Source organism: Epinephelus lanceolatus, chromosome 10, assembly GCF_041903045.1.
Source record: "Epinephelus lanceolatus isolate andai-2023 chromosome 10, ASM4190304v1, whole genome shotgun sequence".
NCBI classification, from domain to species: Eukaryota; Metazoa; Chordata; class Actinopteri; order Perciformes; family Serranidae; genus Epinephelus; species Epinephelus lanceolatus.
In genome coordinates this window covers 22,067,066-22,086,451 of record NC_135743.1, presented here as the reverse complement: position 1 = coordinate 22,086,451, position 19,386 = coordinate 22,067,066, and the positions used below count along the sequence as shown (strand labels likewise).

The following is a 19,386-nucleotide window of genomic DNA, read 5'->3' as shown; positions in this document are numbered from 1 at the left end:
AATCAGTGTAGCACCCGGACAGTCTACAGTGCAGATGAGCTAAAGTTAACGTGTACTAATTCATCTTCACAAAAGACAGCGGTTGTAAGCTTGTTTCAGTTTAATGTCTAAATAATTACATTTGTGAGGTGAACATGAAGTATATTCTATATATTGAAGTATATAGACTTACATTAACGAGAGGAGCAGTGATCAGCATGTAAACCAGCTTACCAACACACACTGCAGCATTAGCCAACTTAAAACACCTCTGTGGTGAAGAAAATAACTCTCTGCTAAGTTTGTTTTACCTCAAAAACCCCGTGCCTGGCCTGCCCAGTGTCTTGGCTTTCACTGGTGTTAACGAAGAGAGAGGCTGCTTGCAACTCCTCTGCTGGCATAACGTAAATAACAACACAGTGGCTGCGGCTGAGCACTCCGCCTCCCCCTCATGTTATTCTTATACACACAGAAGAATGTAAGGTGCTTTCAAATTCACATAAAAAGGATGCAGACCATATATTATTGAATAGAAGGTGAATTGCGTACTGTTTCATGGGAAATATTACAGTAGGCTGTGCCAACACTGGATCCCATATATATCTATATTCCACAACAGACAAGCGTGAGCGTCCATAGATGGATACAATCCAACTGGCACCCCCTGATTCAAAAGTGAGGGTTAGGATGTAGGTTGAAGAGGAAAGGGACCTGGACAAGAGCCACGCTGTATGCAAGTAAAATAATCTGTTTATTTAATTATGGATCACCAAAAATACCATATGCTATACTTTAAAAGAAAGAGAAAAATAAATCGTGTTGACATCAAACATTTTGATGCACTGTGATGCATCGATAATCGTTTTTATTATCGAATCGTCACCCTCTGAATCGTAATCGAATCAAATTGTGAAGTGCCCTGAGATTCCCACCCCAAATTTATTTGGATAACTGAGAAAGGTCTGCTGGTTGTTGGATATAAGACAATGGCTAAGGATAGGAATGGAGAACCAGTTCCATACTGGTATGTATACCTCCAGGCCTATCAATTCGACGTGTTTTTCTGACAGCTGCGCATTGCAAAACAATGATGTCAAACCCATGTGTCTGTGCTGCTGGCAATGTGCAACAAGGAGTAATGGTGGAGACGCAGTGTTGCTTAATTTCACATAAAAAAGATGACAACACTACAGCTTGTAATGTCTGCAAAATGATCTTTTCAAGCAGCAATATGCTGAAACATTTTTCTACATGACATAGGTTGAAATTCCAGGAATGGCATGTATTTGACACTGTAGTACGTGTGTCACTGCTTTTTACCCAAGCAGCATGTCAGTTAGCAAGAGTAAATATCCTGAGGTATAATAATATTAACGACACACAGACAGGCTTAGCAGGTTTTTGCTTTGACTAAGAAAATGATTTAACAGTGGAGGTTTAGCACACCTGAGCCACATGCATGCCTACTACGTTTTACTATTGTGCTGTTTCTACACTGTTCAGACTCAGAGGAAATAAAGCAGTTGGTTTGACGATGAAAACCTGACTGACTTTTTTCAATCAATTAGGGAATTGGTAGAGAATCTGAATGATCTATTTTCTATATCCCACACTGACAAGCCAGAAGTTATCACTTCATTCCAAACTGATTTGTCAAATGTTGTGGTAAATTACACTCTTTTGAAGTAACTCTATCCTGGAAGTTCAAAAAATGTCCCTAGAATGTGAAGGAAGAATCCCAGTCATGCCCAGACATAGCCAGTTGTTTCCTCATGGCAAAAGCTGGTTTCCAACCAGTAGAGGGCAGTCACTATGCACATTCTTCACACAATATGTAAAATGCAAATACTTTGCACAAAATGCTAAGTTTTGGACCTGAATCCATTAACAACACTACTGAATACCCATATACATTGGTTTTCAGGTGATTAAAATGGTTTTGAGGTGATGTTACTCTTTAAATAGACTGGTGTGTAAGGTGAGGTCGTTGCTGCCTACTCTGACATCAAGTGTCGGCGTTTATTCCCCCAGGCTGGAAACTACACTTTCAACAGGGCCAAGCTGATGAACGTGGGTTTCCGTGAGGCCATGAAGGAAGAAGACTGGGACTGTCTCTTCTTTCATGATGTGGACCTCATTCCAGAGGACGATCGCAACACATACGTCTGCGACTCCAACCCCAAGCATGCAGCCATCGCCATGGACAAGTTTGGCTACAAGTATGTCCTTTCTTGTTTGTGTCCATCAAATGGATTGCTCCTCACAGACAGTCATGTTTAATATTTTTTTGTTTGAAATGATCATCTCCAGGCTTCCGTACAAGATGTACTTTGGAGGAGTGTCAGCTCTGACGCCACTGCACTACCTCAAAATGAACGGCTTTCCCAACAACTACTGGGGCTGGGGTGGAGAGGACGACGATATTGGAGTCAGGTGAGAATAGTTTTGGCAAGATTCCCCCAAGAATGGGAGGTTCTACTGTGGAAGGAATGTATCTGTAGCCAGTCAGACATTGACATTTCCAGTTTCCAAGCTCTGATATTACATTGATACTTAACACTAGGGATGTCTTGATCCGATCGCAGACATCGTTATCAGGGTAGATGCAAGGTAGGGCTTGATCAGGACATCCCTGATAAACACTAACCAAATACAACTGTCAGTTAACAACAAATTCCTGTTGGTCAGACACCAGATGTGTGGGACTCAGTTGAACTGTGTGAAAGACTGACATTTGTTTCTGGTCCTCTCAGAGTGTCTCTGGGGGGGATGTATATCACTCGTCCATCGCTGAGGTTCGGCCGGTACAAGATGATCAAACACAAGCTGGACAAAGGCAACGATGTGAACCCAAAGAGGTACGGTATTTGCAGACTCAAAAAATCTGAAATATGTTGAGGTCAAGGGGAAAAACTGCACTGCTTGATCATAGATGGAAACAGCAGAAAGTAAAAGTAAAATGTGCGCAGCCTTCAGTCTGTTCTGTCTTTGCTCTCCATTTAAAGGTTCAACATGCTGGCCAAGACACGGCAGACCTGGAAGTTGGATGGGATGAACACTGTTGAATATGAGACAATCTCAAAGCAATACCTGCCCCTCTACACCAACATCACTGTCAACATTGGCACTGAGGCCGGTCTACATCCACCTCCCCCAACACAACCTCCTCCTGCCAAAGCTGCAGGCAAAGAAGCTGCTGAAGTCTCAGCAAAAGGACCAGCCAAACTCAAAGAGGGCCACTCAGAGGAATAGTCCAAGAGACTGCTAATCAAGTTTCACCCTGCCATAACTTCAATGGGATAATCCTCTGGGTACAAGCTGTACAATGGTGGTTTTTCTCCTCACTCACCTGGAGTTTTTGCCCATTTTAAGCTTTCGTCAGTTTGTGGAGAATCAACATCGTATTGCCTGCGGACAGTGGGACGCTCATCTGGGTGATAAAAAAAAAACAAACAATTGACTTGAAGTTCTCAACCCTTAGTTGACGGCTCTCCACCTTGGTTCCTGTCACATCACTGATTCTTCTTCCAGGGGAGCCAGAGTGAAGAGTAAAGGGTAAAAGATGGACTCTATGAGTTTATATATCTACAGCGCTGTGGTCGCTGGTTAAACCTTGTGATGCCTTAGAAGCTTGTTCTTTTTTGTCTTTTCACTCATACCTTACATTATTTAGAATATTGGGTTTAATAGAGCAGTAGCTGCGATTTCCAGCAGTCACACTCATTTTTTGTCTCAACGCCAATGAATATGAGTAAAATGGAGACAGTTTCTTGTTTCCAGTTGAGTGTGAGAGGCTGCTACCATGAGTGCTGAATGACGGAACTTGACAGATTTGTGTATTACTGTTATTATTATGACTGCTTCTGACGTAACAGTGCACATATCCTGTCTGCACATATCTGGGGTCTCATTAAGGAAGCTCCCACATAGAGATGCTGAACTATATCCATTTGGTTTGTGTATCAAAAGATAGATTAAATCTTTCTATTGTTATGGACACTCTACACATACTTTTGCCTTCTGTCATGTTCAGTAGAATCACCAGTGCGAATGGGAGTGAGCGTTTTAAGTTCTGCACATCAAGGCCAAGGTACAGTTCCTCTGTGTAGCGTGTATTTTAGTGCATACAGTTCAGCCTTTCAAATTTCAGCATATCCAATATCTACTACATTTGATCAGTTTTCTTTTTTGCGTGTTTTCGTGTATTTGCCTTTATCAAATAGAGCAGGTCCTGGCAACGGTTATCAGTCTTCTGCCTTCAGATGAGTTTGAGATTCACATCAAAATGGAGTCTGTTTTGCTTAACTTGTCCTTACGTATACGTTGACTATGTGCAGTGTACTATATATGTCATGTTTATGTGTCCCTTAAGAATGCTGGCCTTCTCCCTTAACACTTGATATGTAGTCCATCTTTATAACATGCTTTGCCCATCTCCTGTTCTTGATCTATACATATCATTGAGAAATACACTAGAAAGGGTTTTTTCTCAACACAGAAAAGGAGTAAAAAACTAGAGATAATTTTGCGATGAGTTCACACCAGCCACTCTGCAACTAAGTGGGGTGCAGCGTCCCTTCCCTACTTTCTACCCCCGTACTAACTGCGCCCTTGCTTGGATTTCACTGATTTTCAGCCTTTGTTGTGATCTCAACTACACCTGTAAAGTTTTGTGACTGCATCTTGTATGAATGTGACATTATCATGTTGACAAATTCTGTCCGCAGACAGACATATAAACACTAGGCAAGGTACTTAAAATGTGAAAATGTACTTGTAATTTGTCACCAATATATTTATCATTATATGTAAGTCGCAGGTAGGTTTGTCAAAAATGAAACGGTCTGTTTCTCTTTTTTTCTTTAAATCTTTTACGATTCGTGAAAATTGACCCCGTCTCTCAGCGCCGTGGCTGGTGTGAAATGCTGTTCTGTAACAAGTTATCACATGAAGACATCTGCCATTTCCATTCCAGTAGAGCCCATGTACTGCATGTTGACTCTCCGCCCTCCTCTTCACTCTTTTTCCCCCACTCTTGACAGATTTGATTGTAAACAGGAGAAAAAGAAACAGTCCCTTCATACGGTGAGGGTGACTTTACTGGCAGGTGAACAGGCTGAAACCAAAGACGACTGCACGGAAAGCTGTGATGCTGGATAAAAAGTGTGTGTGTGTGTGTGTGTGTGTGTGTGTATACAGTATACTTCATATGTCATGAATGATTTCTGTAACACTGTGTTATTCTTATCTTAATGGACAGGCCTATCACCACTTCCTATCAATACTTGTAGCATCTTTCGATTCTGTGTTCAAAGGATCTCCAAACCAACACATGTTCAGATTTCTCAAATTTAACAAACCACAGAGGAAGAAAACGTTTGTCTTCAGCAAAGGGATGATAGTTCATGGTTATGAGTGATGTTTTTTTTTTTTCTTCTTCTTTTTCAAATGCTGTACTGAAAAGTTATTTTTATCTAATTGTCATTGTGGTATTTGTCTGCTGACGTGGACAAGACGAGCTCTGAGAGTGGTTGCCTGTGATTTACATAAATAGATGAGTATGTACTTGTTATCATGTTGATGTGAATTCATATTCAAATCCTATGGCCTTAGCAACACACAGTACTAGTATTTGAATACTTGGTCACTAATACAATAGCATCTTTATATCCAGACTAAATATGCATGGCAACAAACCTATTAGTGAGGGAATGTACCGAGCACAATGTGGAGATGATACATATCAGTGCTTATCTAGAAAATACGAAGCATGCTGAAGCGTCTGTGTTGTTAACTGGAAACGTGTAATTGTGAATGAAAATGCAAGTTTCCATCTGCTGAACGGAGTGCTCCTCACTCTTTAATTTGAGGATTAAAATGTACAAAGGAAGCTTTTATTCCCAAAGTCACAACGTACAGATTCCATCATTTACTCTGTAACACTTGACCTGAGGTTCTGGGGTTTTTATTTGAAGCTACTTTATGTTTGATCTGACTCCGTTCTGATGTGGATAAGCTCAGCAGCAATAGAAAGCCGTCATCACAGGGTAGTACTGAAGCAACCAAGGGCAATGTGACTTTGTGAGTTATTTCTGCTCTCTTTATGAATTCTGCACAGTCCAGAGTGGCCTTAAATTCATTAATAAACTGATTATTCAAGAGAGTTTTGTTTGGTTTTGATCTTTAACCAAAATGGAGCATGGGTCAGAAGCAATACATACATTACATGCCAAATTCAAGTGAAGCAAACACAAATATATACATACTAGTCCATACCCATTGAGTACAGCATACCATACCATGACTTAGTCATACCAAAAATGAGAAAAAAACAACAACATTCGGCCACAGGGGGAGCCACAGCGATCGGTCGCATTTTAGCCATTTTTAATCATTTTTCTGTTGTTATAGCGCCACCCAGTTGCCAATTAGAGTTAAATTTCTCCAGTCACCTTGAAGCGTCCTGTTCTACATATCCACCAAGTTTAGTAAAAAATCAATATGGCGGTTAGGCCTAGATAAGAAATTAGCTCTCTAGCGCCCCCATTTTGTTTGATGGGGTCAATAATGGAGGGGTCCCCTCAGATTATGTGTGGTCATATGCCCACAAAGTTGCGTGGTGATCGGTGAAACCCTTGAGATGTTATACACCTTTATGTGATGAGCCACGCCCTCCGCAATATTCATTGCCTTATAGAAGCTCAGTTTTAGTAAGTTTTCCAACTTTTGCCAAGAGGGAACTTTAGATATTGGTCCCTAGATTATGTTCACCCAGTTTCATGCAGATCGCTCAAACTTCCTAGGAAGAGATCGATTTGAAGTGTTTTTCAAAAAATTCGAAATGGCAGAAAATCTATATAACCGGAAGTTATGGGTTCTTGAGGCAAATTTGTTCCTCGTGAGGAGAGGCATCTCTGTGCAAAGTTTCATGTCTCTACGACATACGGGGCATGAGATATGCCCATTCAAAGTTTGCAACTTCAATCAGTTGCTATAGCGCCCCCCTTTGGCCAATTGATGTAATATTGCTAAATTCACATCCTCCCATGACCCTCTATCACTGTGCCAAATTTCACATGGATTGACCAAGTCAGTGAGGAGAAAAACATCGAACAGACACACCCACAGACAGAGTTTTCGTCATTATATAGTAAGATATATCTATTTCATCTGCTAATGTGGGGGCAGCAGGCTGAGCAGAGCATTCCAGATGTCCCTCTCTTCAGCAATGCTTTCCAACTCCTCATGGGGCATCCTGACACATTCCCAGGCCAGATGAGATGTATCATCCCTCCAGCACGTTCTGGGTTCATCCCGGTGTCTCCTTCAAGTCGGCCATGCCCGGAAAACCTTCAACGGGAGGCGCCCAAACCACCTCGTGTGGCCCCTTTCGATGCCATGGAGCAGCAGCTCTATTCCGAGCTCCCAAAACCAATTAATTTGAACAGATGTATGTATTTCTAGTAAAATCTCCAAGCATTTCAGATTTTCTGAGGTCTTGGAACATAAGCAGACCATTTCAAATTTTAATTTAAGGACATACTTTCGACTCATTTCTGCCCTGCTCATTGAAAAAATTTAGCCACCACGTGAAAATATTGGAGCTCCCACATGCTGTTAACTGTCAAGGCTGTTTCCCATAAACTGGCCCAAACTTACTCCTTCCAACTTGCAAAAGTGAAGAGCATAGAAGTCAGAGTTTCTTTGTAATAAAAAAAGATGAACAGAGTAAAAACATATTGAGGCAGGAAAAGTTGGAAAAAAACCTGAAGGAGAATACTTGAAAAATTAACATTACAATAATGAATGAAAACCATAACAACACATATAAATGACAGAGGAAAACAAAACAGACATCAGTGTCATTTTTACACTCTTATCTCGTGTTTATTTTTGTCCATTTTTAACAAGCCATGTCACTGACAGACACATTGAGTATAGTCAAAATGCATCGTCACATAACGGCATACATTATTTCATAAGTAACACATGTACTGTGTCCCAAACACCAAAATTACCATTTCAGTGTTTTATTTTTGGGACATTTATTCCAAAGCAGTTATTACAAGAACTTTATTTATACTTAGTCCTTTTTAAACAGGTAAAAATGTGCTGGAGGAAACTACAAAAAGAGAACTCAGAGAAAGTAAACAAAATAAATCTCGCACAAAGCTGCTTATTTCAGGTAATCATATTTTTACACTGATTTAGTATCATTACAGTTTTAAAATCACAGTATATGTCACCACATATGAGCTTGGCAAACTCATCCCATAATGAAACAGTATAGTTCTCTTCTTTAAAATGAATCCGTCTTACATTTGGACATAAGACTTTCAGGAGAAAGAGTCTATCCCATGTATCAACCACCAAAATGAGTTTGATAGTAAAAACTAGAAAGACACAGTGTACTAATGTCTCCCCCCAACTCCCATATTTACAATGTCCAGTGTCCCTATGTTGGACAATCAACTCAAAACAACCAAGAAACCACGCTACACTTAGGAAGTAAACTACGAATACTCTAGCCTCTACATAGATAAAGCTCCTCTCCAGGCATTGATTAAAGGAATACTTCACCCACCCATTTGTATGTCAGTTACTCACCCCGTGCTGAGTTGAATACATGACAATAACTTTGTTATTTTCGCATGCCTACACGGTGAATGAAGAATCCAAAAAGGGTGAAAATTCTTGATGAATTGAAGTCATAGGGGAGCGAGTTTAACAACAACAAAACTATATCAAAACGTCCATTTACACACTGTCACACAACTCGTACAGAAAATCCAAGTCTCATTCATCTAGCTGTGTGTTAAGTATTTGCCAAAGGCATGGATTTTTGCTAAAACCTTAACAGTTTACCGTGAAGGCATTTAACAAAAACAAATCTTCCTTGCGATTTCAGCATAACACAGGGTAAGAAATTCATAATCACATTATATTTTCAGGGGTGAAGTGTTTGTTTAAACTCCTAAAAACTCATCTCTGTTCAACACAGATACAGGTGTCTAAGTTGCCTTATAAAGTCTTAGATGTAACTCTGCACCTTAGCCTTATTTATATGCAAATTACATATGCCTACCAGCCATCAGCTGCAGTTTGAGCGTACCTGCTCACCTTCGACTCTGCTCATCAAACACACAAATCCCTGCTTGTAAACGGTCTAGATAAAATCTGCTCATTACAGCTATTAATGTCTTGTTAATGTTGTTGGATAAATGTTGATCCCCACCTAAACTTAGCTTGCAAAATACTGACACATAGCTGCACTAGGCTTCCCCTCTGATACCTCTCGTTTCACTGTAGCCAGTGGTGTAGTGGTAGTTGATAAGGCGGGTGTACTACTAGATAGATGGGTAGATTACCAAGGAGGAAGTAGGAATACTGTCCTATATGTTCCAGTGGCTTTTTGGCTGATCAGTGGCTATACTGTAAATGTTCAGACAAAGAGGTGGATGTACCCCATGTAGCTCTGTACACCCTCCACTACTAAGTGGCATGTAGAGCTTGGAAATTTTCAATTCCTAGAGGAGCTAATCCTCTAGTGCATGTCGATCCTCAGATGTTACTCTTGTCCACCAAGCATCAAGTGGTCTGCCACCCCTAATTCGCACTTCTCCCTGTATGGTTGACTTCCGTTTCCCCCCATGGCCAAACTGAGCATAATTAAACTCAACAGTGCCATTGGAGGGTAAATTATGTGGCAAATGGAAATTTGGAGGCAAACCAAGAGATCCAAAGCCACTATCCATTTCCCCACTACTCTGATACTGCTGGACTGACATGTAAGGAGGACTGGACATTGAATTGCGTCTATCTGCGACTCTCCCTGCCTCTCTTATTTCATCAATGACTTCTGCCATAGTGGCCCTCGGTACTGGACTGCCGTCCAACATCCTGGCGACCACGTCACAGTAAAGATTTCCCCTCAGAGTATCCTGTATGTAAGCAGGGCTTGTGTGGTGAAGTCTGTTTCCACTGAGAAGCTCAGCGATTATCTTACCCATCGCCCACACGTCTGAGCGTTGGTCGCGCTGACCCGGAGGTATTCTCCGGATCTCTGGAGCGGCATATGCAAGATTCCCCCTATCTTGGGCAGAGTTGAGGCCATCACGGTAAAACTTTGCAAAGTCCAAGTCAATGATCACAGCCCGGAATGTGCTGCCTTCCACCTGCGTGAGATTATTAAAGAAAGAGGAACTGAGGTATTCAACAAAAGAGCATTAATACAGTGGAGTAGTGGCACCCTGAGCAGAGAATGATGTCATGCTACCTCTGTGTGTGTTATAATCTGAGCTTCTCTGTGGTTTGTTGTGGTAAACCAGTCTGCCTGTGAGCGCATGTAAGTGCATGTGTGTATCCCACTAGCTAGCTCATCACCACAGATCTGCCCTGTGCTTATATGGCGGTTACCGTTGATAAAGGGATGGCTTTGGTGCAGAAGTGTAGCACCCATCCTCTGGTTCCCCATGGTTAGCACCGTCGGTACTGTTGCTGTTGTTTCCTGCTGTTTATAGAGTTAGCACCGTTAGCTAGTTAGCTAGTTAGTTATCTCCATGAGAACCATGTGCAGACAACTCATACACTCTAAACTTATTATGTGACCGTGTGATTATATGAATGATGCCACCATTGTTCAGCATGTGGCCAAACCTATTTCCAATTTGCATTGTGTACATTTATAAAATGATGTGTCTTACCATGATATTATCAGGCTTGAGGTCTTGGTGCACGATGTCATTGTTGTGGAGGTGAAACAGCCCTTCACACATTCCTGTGATGATTTCCCTCGTGATTGTTGTGTTCAGCTACAGTAGGGTGAAGGAAAACATCTTAAACTCACATTAATACTGATTTTTATAGTCTGATTTGCATTTCTGTGTTGCAGCAGGAAAATCATAGTAATAACGTTACGGGGACACAGATCTCTTAACACCTATGCTTTAACTTCTCAGACAATCAAAAACCAGTGCCATGTAAATAGCCTTTTGAGTAAATCATGATGTATAAAACCTTTATGCTGGAATTTCTTGGATGGAAGATAATCTTCTCCAAGTTTTCTCCAAAGATGTACTCCATTGGAATGTGCCATTCTAAATCGTGATGCATTATTGGTCTCCCAAGCAGCTTTACGATGTTTGGATGTACTGCTTTCCTGTGAAAATGAGCCACAGAGATAGGATAAGGTTAGATAAGATAAGATTATATTGACTTTATTGTTCACCTCAACGGAAATTGATCTTTGGCTTCTCACAAGTACAGCAAAGGTACCTACAATACACATAACACAACCCACCATGAAAAAACACATTCAAATAAAGGCCTATAGTATATCATTTTTAGGCATAAATTAAAAGCAATGGTCAGGGCTGGGCAATTTTAGGCAAATTTAGGCAATTCTGAGCAACACGAGGCAGAATAGGAAAACAACAAGAAAGCTGACATTACAATGTACATTTTGCATCAGTTAAGGATTGAATTCACAACCTCTGACACCAAGGAGCATCTTCTGTCTAACTGAGCTAATTAGCAAGTGTCAACTCATTGGTGGCTTCACAAATTGACTAAGCCAGCCACCAGGATGACAGCAGCTGTCAAGGCAGATTTCAAACTGCTGTCATAAATTCAATTATCAAGACAAAAATATGAAAATACACATCTTGCATCTAGACAGCATGGAGATGTTGTTAATTTGTCTTAGCAATGATTGATTTACTCCATAAGTGAAAGACTGATGTGTAAAGATACTCTATTCCCATTGACAGCAATGGTTCACACGAGGACAGAATTCAAAATGCTGTCAAAAATTCAGTTTTTGATATAAAATTCTCATATTTGCCAAACATCATCTACCATGCCTCCAAAATTTTGTTATTTTTTTTCATGAACATTGAAAACTTATTTAGCAAGAATTTGCATGTATATGTTTACAGTACTGTTTACAGTCAAACATCTTGATGCACTGGAGGCTCAATTTTTGATACATCAAAAATCTGTGAGACAAATTTGTGAAGGACAGTCTGAAGATACTCTGTAGCGAGTTTGGTGTCAATTGAGCACAAAATGTCGGAGGAGATATGCTTAAGATGTTTTAAAGTTTTTGAAAATAACAGAGTATGGACTTCATAATTTGCAATAGGTTTAAATGTACAAAAGTTTCTTCAGTATTGGGGCTACATTTTGGTTAAAGTTGTGAAGCTGTAGCACATATGGTTGATTTGTTGTGAATTTTTAAAGTTGTGAACTTTAGACGCTTGCTGTAGCGCCACCATCAGGACTATTGGCTTGTGTTTGCAGCTGAGCAAATCTGGCATAGGACTGGACCTTTGTGCAAAGTTTGGTGATTTTTCGCGCACGGGAAGTAGGATTTCCTACTTGCAGGTCGGAAATCAGGTCGGGAAAAAGCAGTTTACATCAATGCACAGATGCCCACAGAGACGCCATTGTTATGTATGTGATTAGGTTTGACACCAGCACAAATAATAATGATTTACAACTTAACCCAAATTAAGTAGTCATGTAGCGCGCGAGCCGCGGTGTTTACACTGGCGGCAAGACCTACCATTCATGTAGTTTCATTCATTCATTCATTCATTCATTCATCTAGTTTAAGACGGCGCTGTGTTCAGATACGGGAATTTAATTTCATTAATATAATTTAGTAATGTAGCGTCAAGTAATTTAATTTGTGAATGAGCGTTATGATTATTAGTTGTAAACTGATTGATCTTGAAAGGGTCAAAATTATTTAACAATTATTACAAATATTATTTAAAAGGAATATAAATATTGTCTAAAACAAACCATTGATTTTTAAAAGAACATGCAATAAATACATTGAATAAACACGTGGTACAGCATGAGGTTGATCATATTGACAATAGTATTTGACATGGAAAACATGATATTTTGATTTAATCATTAATAATTTGATTAAAATTCAGTGGTGGTTTGTTATTTAAGACAAGGATTTATTGATTGAATCAACTGACATTATTTATTTTTCTCTCTTTTGAGGTTATCAACCTAATGCTCAAAAGAAAATGCGTGGAGTTGTCCAGCGTCCTCTGTCATTGTCTATGGCGGGTGGAGTTCAGGCAGGCATTGAGGCTGAAACCAAACCATTACTCAACAATAATAGCGCAAATAAGCAGGTAGTAGAAAATAAGTTATATAAATCATAATAGAGAGCACAGCTTCTAAACTAGCAAGTGTTCCCTGATGCTGATGCATTTTGTTTCCAATGCCTGTATGCTCCATCATAAGTTCAAGGTCCACACAGTTCAATACATTCAGCATCATACTTGCATTTGGCCATGCCGTAAAGCTAGTTTGCTGTACTTCAAAATAAATCCTGTTTTTTTTTACAAACTTGACAACCCACCAGCTGGTAACCACTGGCCTAGCTAGAACCCTCTGAAAGGGTTCCAGGTGGAACCTTTATACAAGGTGTTTATTGTCTGATCAAGCATCCAGTCCTGTGTGTCTTACTTACTTATAAATCTTATACTCTCTGTCCATGTCCTCACGGGTCAGCCAGTTCCCATGAACCTTCTTCATCGCTGCCCACTGTCCATTGTACATCTCTTTGTACACTTTTGCGGTAGCACCCTTGCCATCATAACTGGCCATCTTAAAAAGAAGGATCGGATGTCATTAACATATAAGAGTGATGGTGACTGGGTAAGAAATGGGCTGTCACTTCCCACTCAGTGTACATGCAGAGAGGAATGCTGTCAAACTAGTTCATGCTGCAGATGAAAATAAAGATTAAATCTACGTTATTGGATTTCCTTTTATTTCTCGACATCCTATCGTAAAAATCTCATTACTAGATAGAGTAAATAGGTTGTTTGATTGGACATTCAAACTGTGATGCACAAACGTCATCAGTATGTCGTTTAGAGCTGTCTTTAAAATATATTAACTTCGTATGTATTGTAAGTACATACGGACATTATGATAACAATGTATTAACATACCCTTTCGTACAAAGAAACCCTTTTGAGGGTTTCTTTGTACGAAAGGCCTCAGACCACGAGTGTCCAATAATCAGTTCAGAGCAGGGCAAATTAAAACTTTTTAAGAATATTTGTTTAATCACAAATGTAAAATTCCTACGTACAAATGTAGAATTCATCCATCTCCCAAAGATAAAGTCCTCTTCCCTAGATTTAAGTTCTGTCAAGGGTAAACTCTTAATGGTATGACTTACCTTGTTTTGCCGTGTAGGTTTACGTTCTGCTGCTGAAGAGAAAAGAACCTGCAGGGGCTCTAAACATCTCCTTATGTCACAAACCACACCCTGAGGTGAATGAAAATGAAAGTATTTTTGTCACCAGTAGGTCAAAGTTTACATTTATTCGATGAAACATCTCCACATCTACTGGCTATATTGGCACCACATTTTTCTTCCAACACAATGTAGCCTGATTTTTACTCTAAAAATGATGTATCTCTAAAAAAATTAAGTTCAAATTTAGCGTAATTCCTCTCATGGAAGCCGAATCTGGTAGTTCTACACATACTCTCCCAAATTTCATAAATGCATTGCCATAAAATTTGGTTCTGACATTTATGTCCCCCTCAGGATGAAGTGAAATGACTTTGGTGATCTCTTGAGTTTTTATCAAGCACTGCTAGGAGGTCAAATTTTTAATTTTTTTTCAGAGAAAAATCTTAACGTCTGCTGGATGGATTGGCACAAAATCTAGTACAGACATTTATGGTCCCCAGAGGATGAATCTTAATGCCTTTTCCTCTAGCGCCACCATGAAGTTGACACTAATAGACTATATATAAAGATGAACAGTGCGTCTCCACTTCCTCCCACTGTACAAAAATGAAGCCAAGATACAGCCTCGGCCATCTCGGACTGGTGATGTCATTTGGAGCCAGAGCAATAGAGCCTGTCCAACCAATCAAAAGCAGCGCCATTGATAGGAAGCACACTGATTGGCACACATAGCTGTCAGTCATAATGTCAGACCCCCTTTCTATAGCATCAAATTACTAATTAAAACCAGACTTACCTGAAAAACAAGCACTTGAACATATATCAGTGTGATAACAATTACTTTAAGCCCAGTTCAGACCAAAGATTCGCAACGAGACAAAACCGTTTTAGAATGTTGCATAAAAAAGTTGCAGCGGTGTGAACTGACTGGTCTGAGCTCACCTCAAGCTGGCTGATGGTGTCACCTGGGACTCCGCTGGTCAAAACGCCAGTGGCTTGTTTTAGAGCATAAAGCATATCACCTGTTTCATCAGCCAACTGGCTTATAGTGAAGTCCGCTGGTCAAGTCAAAATATCATAGATGGCGTGTTCGCTTGCTGTGGCAGGTGCACCATCCCTGATGAGGCCTCTGTTTCCGTCCTCATGTGTGCTGGTGTCGGACGGTGGGTCACTGCTGCTGCTCGCTGTAAGTGCTCATACCCCCCACACACATCTGATCTGAACTGGACTGATATAATAAATCATCTTTTAGAAAATTTATTGGACATGTGCTTTGATCTTTTAGTTTGGCTCATGTCCCATCCACTAACATGAAGGGGGGCCGGGTTTATGACCCATACTGTAGCCAGCCACTAGGGGGTGATTAAGATGTCCTGGTTTCTCTTTCAGGGAGCTGTCATGTACACTGCCTGGCCAAAAAAAAAGTCGCCACCTGGATTTAACTAAGCAAATAGGTACGAGCCTCCTATTGGATAATTACTGCATGGGCGATTATCTTTCAGCTGGCAACAAGTTATTTAACCCCAACTGCTGCAATGAGTTGCTTCTCAGATTCAGATTTATTTATGCTTGCTTCTCAGATTCAGATTTATTTATTCAATTTATTTGGTTTCTGACCATATCTGTAAAACTACTGTCATTCTCATGAACATCAGCTGTTATTTGTTTTTAGTGCTAATTAGCAAATGGTAGAATGCTAACATGCTATTTCCACACCTGCCAGCCTTAAGCATGTTAGCACTGTCCATTTGGACATGTTAGCATGCCCACTTACGCTCTTATGTTTTTGAGGACCCACCCTTTGGGGGTCTGTGTGACATGCTGGTACACCGCTCCATCTTGTTTGTCTCTAATTGCCAGTTGGTTTTGCAGCATGGTACAATTATGATAATAAAACAGATCTCAGTATACAAAAAAATAAAATAATAAGAATAAGAACTGAGAAAATTAAGAGAATAAAAGGGCGGCACAGTGGGGCAGTGGTTATTACATTGACATCTCACAGCATCTTGGGTAACCAGTTCGAACCTGGGGTGGGGGAGCCCTTCTGTGTGGAGTTTGCGTGCTCTCCCTGTGTCAGTGTGGGTTTTCTCCAGGTACTCCAGCTTCCTCCCACAGTCCAAAGACATGCAGGTTAATTGGTGACTCTAAATTGTCTGTAGGTGTGAATGTGAGTGTGAATGGTTGTCTGTCTCTATGTGTCAGCCCTGTGATAGTCTGGTGAGCTGTCTGGGGTGTACCCTGCCTCTCGCCCAATGTCAACTGGGATAGGCTCCTATTCACTCTTCAGTACTGCAGAGGAAACCACACATCCCACTTCCTTTCAATATGTGGCTTAGATAGACTGACAGATTTACTGCCCCAGATCCACATGTGACTGAGAAAAAATCTGCACAAGCGGTAGCTGTGGACTGAGAAAATTCACCTCGTCATGTGAAAAGTTTTCAGAGTTTAAAATAATTTCTGACTCTTGAGCATGGATGCTTTTGAACTTACAGTGTCATTGGTTTGGATGAGGAGGGGTGTGAAATAGTCTTAAGACACATACATGTGACAAAGACAGAATATAAATCTTAGAATTTGACACAGTGAGCACAGTGAATAGAGTTCAGTGTAGTCAGTTGAGATGTTTTAAGACACCCTGTGCAGATTAGTATTTGTTGCAGACAGGTGTAGGTCATTACTTCAGCAGTGTTAAACAATAACAGAGTGGTGGACTATGAAACAAGCTCTTCTGGTTTTCAAAAGGGTCAGTAGAATAAAAAAACAGTGCCTCTGGTTTTGCGCTTTTTGAGTGCTGATCTCTGAACCATGTTAGTTAATCAGTAACTATCTTGATGTGCACTTAATGGCTGCAGTCATTTTTTGAGCATTTCCTTGTTTTAATACTGCAGGAGATCAAATACCTTTGGTTTCATGCTGTAGATCAGACAAAGGAAAACATTTGAAGACATCAAGTTAAGAAATTCTTCAGTTTTTTTTTCTGATGTTTTGTAGACAAAACAATTAATTCAGAAATAATTAGCAGATCAATCAGTAACTAGAAGGGAAACCTGGAGAAATAAGATAGGCCAAATGCCCTATCTCACAATGGCAGCAAGAGTGAAAAATATTTTGTGTATCCTACCTGCTCCTATAATTAATGGGTTGTTTCTTGGTCCATGCTATACCCTTCCAACAAGTTTTAAGAAAATGGGGCTAGCAGTTTTCCTGTAATCCAGCCAACTTCCTTTGAGAAGTCGCTGCCACCCTGTATGCATACCCTGGAAAGACAGCTGTAACCGTTATTTGTTGTTTTAGTAATATAACCCTGAAGGAAACCCCAAAACGTGTGTGTTAATATTATATATATTTGACAGTAGATGTAATCAAAGCATGCTGTTGGTAAAAGATTTAATGTGTGTACATCTGACAAAGCAAAATACAGTGAATGAGTTATTTTAATAATATAGATATATTTAAGAATACATAGGCCTACACACAGAGTGATGGACACATGCTGGCTGATAGTGGCCCAGTTGCCAGAAAAAAATGTTGGCATTGTACATCTCTGCAAACTGTGGTTATCCATACACATCAAATCAATGTTTCCAAAGTACTGTAATTCTGACTACATGAGCTGATTTTGTCTCTGGCAGGTTGAGGGGATGGAGGATGGCATGCCAGTAGGGACACCAACTGCCTGGGTTACCAGTTTAATGCTAAACTATGGTAAAATTCAGCCAGTTAGTATTACCATTTCAAATCTGAATTATCATTTAAACTGTGTATGACTACCACACTTTGAAAACTCATGGTAAATACTATCCAGCATCATCCAAAGTTAGCAACAGTCTCCTAGATGCTGGCACAGCATGCAGTGTGGGTTTGTTTCACTGTTTCCTTGTTTACTGACTGGGTGTGCAGCAGGCAAACCCAGTGATGCTCCTGGTCCCTTGTCCTCATCCATAGTGACACATATTTGATATTTGATATACAGTATGTTTAGCCTACAAAAGGCTACTATGTTACTATTTTAATGTTTATGCAAACAGAAGTGCTGCTAATTATATTTGTGGTTTTCAAAATAAAACTTGGTGACATTATTTCAGTATGTGCATCGGTGCTTTTTGGAGATTTTCATCCCACAATGATAACCATTTGGTCACTATAATTGTGATAAGAAATGTTCATACTGTTTCATCCCTACATGCCACTGAGACAAGATGACTGTTAAGCCACAGAACACTGCAGACCACTGTTTGCCACCAACAAACAACAAAACCAGTTGTCTTTTAGTGAGTCGGGTACAATGACCTTTTCCTTTCCATAACCAAGTGGTTTTTGTGCTTAAATCTCACCACATGCTAACCACTACACTGTTGTACATAAACATAAAGTTTCAGCATATCCGCTACATAATAACACACAGATGTTCATGTTTGCAGAAAGATACACTGCCAAAATTTATTTTGGCATTGAGGTGGTTATAGAAATAAGGATTTTTGGAAAAAAACTTAATCATGCCCAGTAAGGGGGACCTGTACAAAATCTCAAATCAGTCAGAATCATATCTACCTACAGGTGTAAGATATGAAAGTTCCTTGGGTGCTTGAATTTGACTTGAGCGTATGTTGTTTTAAGTTTTAACTGTTAAAAGATCAGACTGTTGTGAACCAAGTTTGGAGAAGATGGGATAAAATTTGTCATTTTGCCACAGAATCAAAATGACAGAAAATCTTTTTACCAGTCTGAATCAAAAAATCAAGTTTTTCAGCTTCCACACCTCACAGTTCAGGAGCTATGGACTAAAGAGTAAAGTGCTTCACAAATTACATCTTATTTGGATCACCTAAAAAGTCACTTTCGTTGCCCATGACCTGACTTTCCACCGAGCTGAAATCATTTAACAAGTTTGAGATGTACACACAAGCAAGAAACATTTGAGGTATTTCGCAATAACATCATATTTTGAAATGTGGTCATCAGCCTGAGACTTTCATGACCATAAAAGAAGCATGTGACTCATAAGTTAAGCCATTTAGAAGTCATTAATATTAGAGCTAATAAATACCAGTAAAATCTGTACTTCATTGTTTTTTGTATGCTACTGAGTCTACATTACAATAATGTATTAGCTACAGAAAAGTAACCACTTTTCTACATAACCATCAGCTAGTCTATAGGCC

The 19,386-nt window shown here is 39.9% G+C and overlaps 2 protein-coding genes across 2 annotated transcripts in view; one reads left to right on the top strand and one right to left on the bottom strand.

Annotated features, from left to right (window-relative positions):
• Positions 1 to 6,140, top strand: part of LOC117265781 (beta-1,4-galactosyltransferase 3) — a 28,424-nt gene extending 22,284 nt beyond the window's left edge. Inside the window, exons 4-7 of the mRNA XM_033640476.2 lie at positions 2,011 to 2,198; positions 2,290 to 2,412; positions 2,733 to 2,837; positions 2,985 to 6,140. Of these exons, the coding sequence (XP_033496367.1) occupies positions 2,011 to 2,198; positions 2,290 to 2,412; positions 2,733 to 2,837; positions 2,985 to 3,231 (663 nt within the window). The 3' untranslated portion in view covers positions 3,232 to 6,140. The remainder of the gene's footprint in view (positions 1 to 2,010; positions 2,199 to 2,289; positions 2,413 to 2,732; positions 2,838 to 2,984) is intronic.
• Positions 6,141 to 7,841: 1,701 nt separating this feature from the next.
• LOC117266353 (cyclin-dependent kinase 8-like) lies at positions 7,842 to 14,244 on the bottom strand. The gene is made up of 5 exons (XM_033641501.2): positions 14,198 to 14,244; positions 13,478 to 13,614; positions 10,996 to 11,137; positions 10,683 to 10,790; positions 7,842 to 10,154 (listed from the first exon to the last, which is right to left on the bottom strand). The coding sequence occupies exons 2-5, from the start codon at positions 13,612 to 13,614 to the stop codon at positions 9,516 to 9,518; spliced, it is 1,026 nt and encodes a 341-aa protein (XP_033497392.2). The 5' UTR covers positions 14,198 to 14,244; the 3' UTR covers positions 7,842 to 9,515.
• Positions 14,245 to 19,386: the final 5,142 nt, after the last annotated feature.

Excerpts from the sequence above, each read along its gene's own strand:
- LOC117266353 (XM_033641501.2), bottom strand. The coding sequence starts at position 13,614 with ATGGCCAGTTATGATGGCAAGGGTGCTACCGCAAAAGTGTACAAAGAG. Across the intron at positions 11,138-13,477 it reads AGAGAGTATAAGATTTATAA|GAAAGCAGTACATCCAAACA; the intron begins GTAAGTAAGACA and ends TCATTTTCACAG. Across the intron at positions 10,791-10,995 it reads CAAGAAATTCCAGCATAAAG|CTGAACACAACAATCACGAG; the intron begins GTTTTATACATC and ends ACCCTACTGTAG.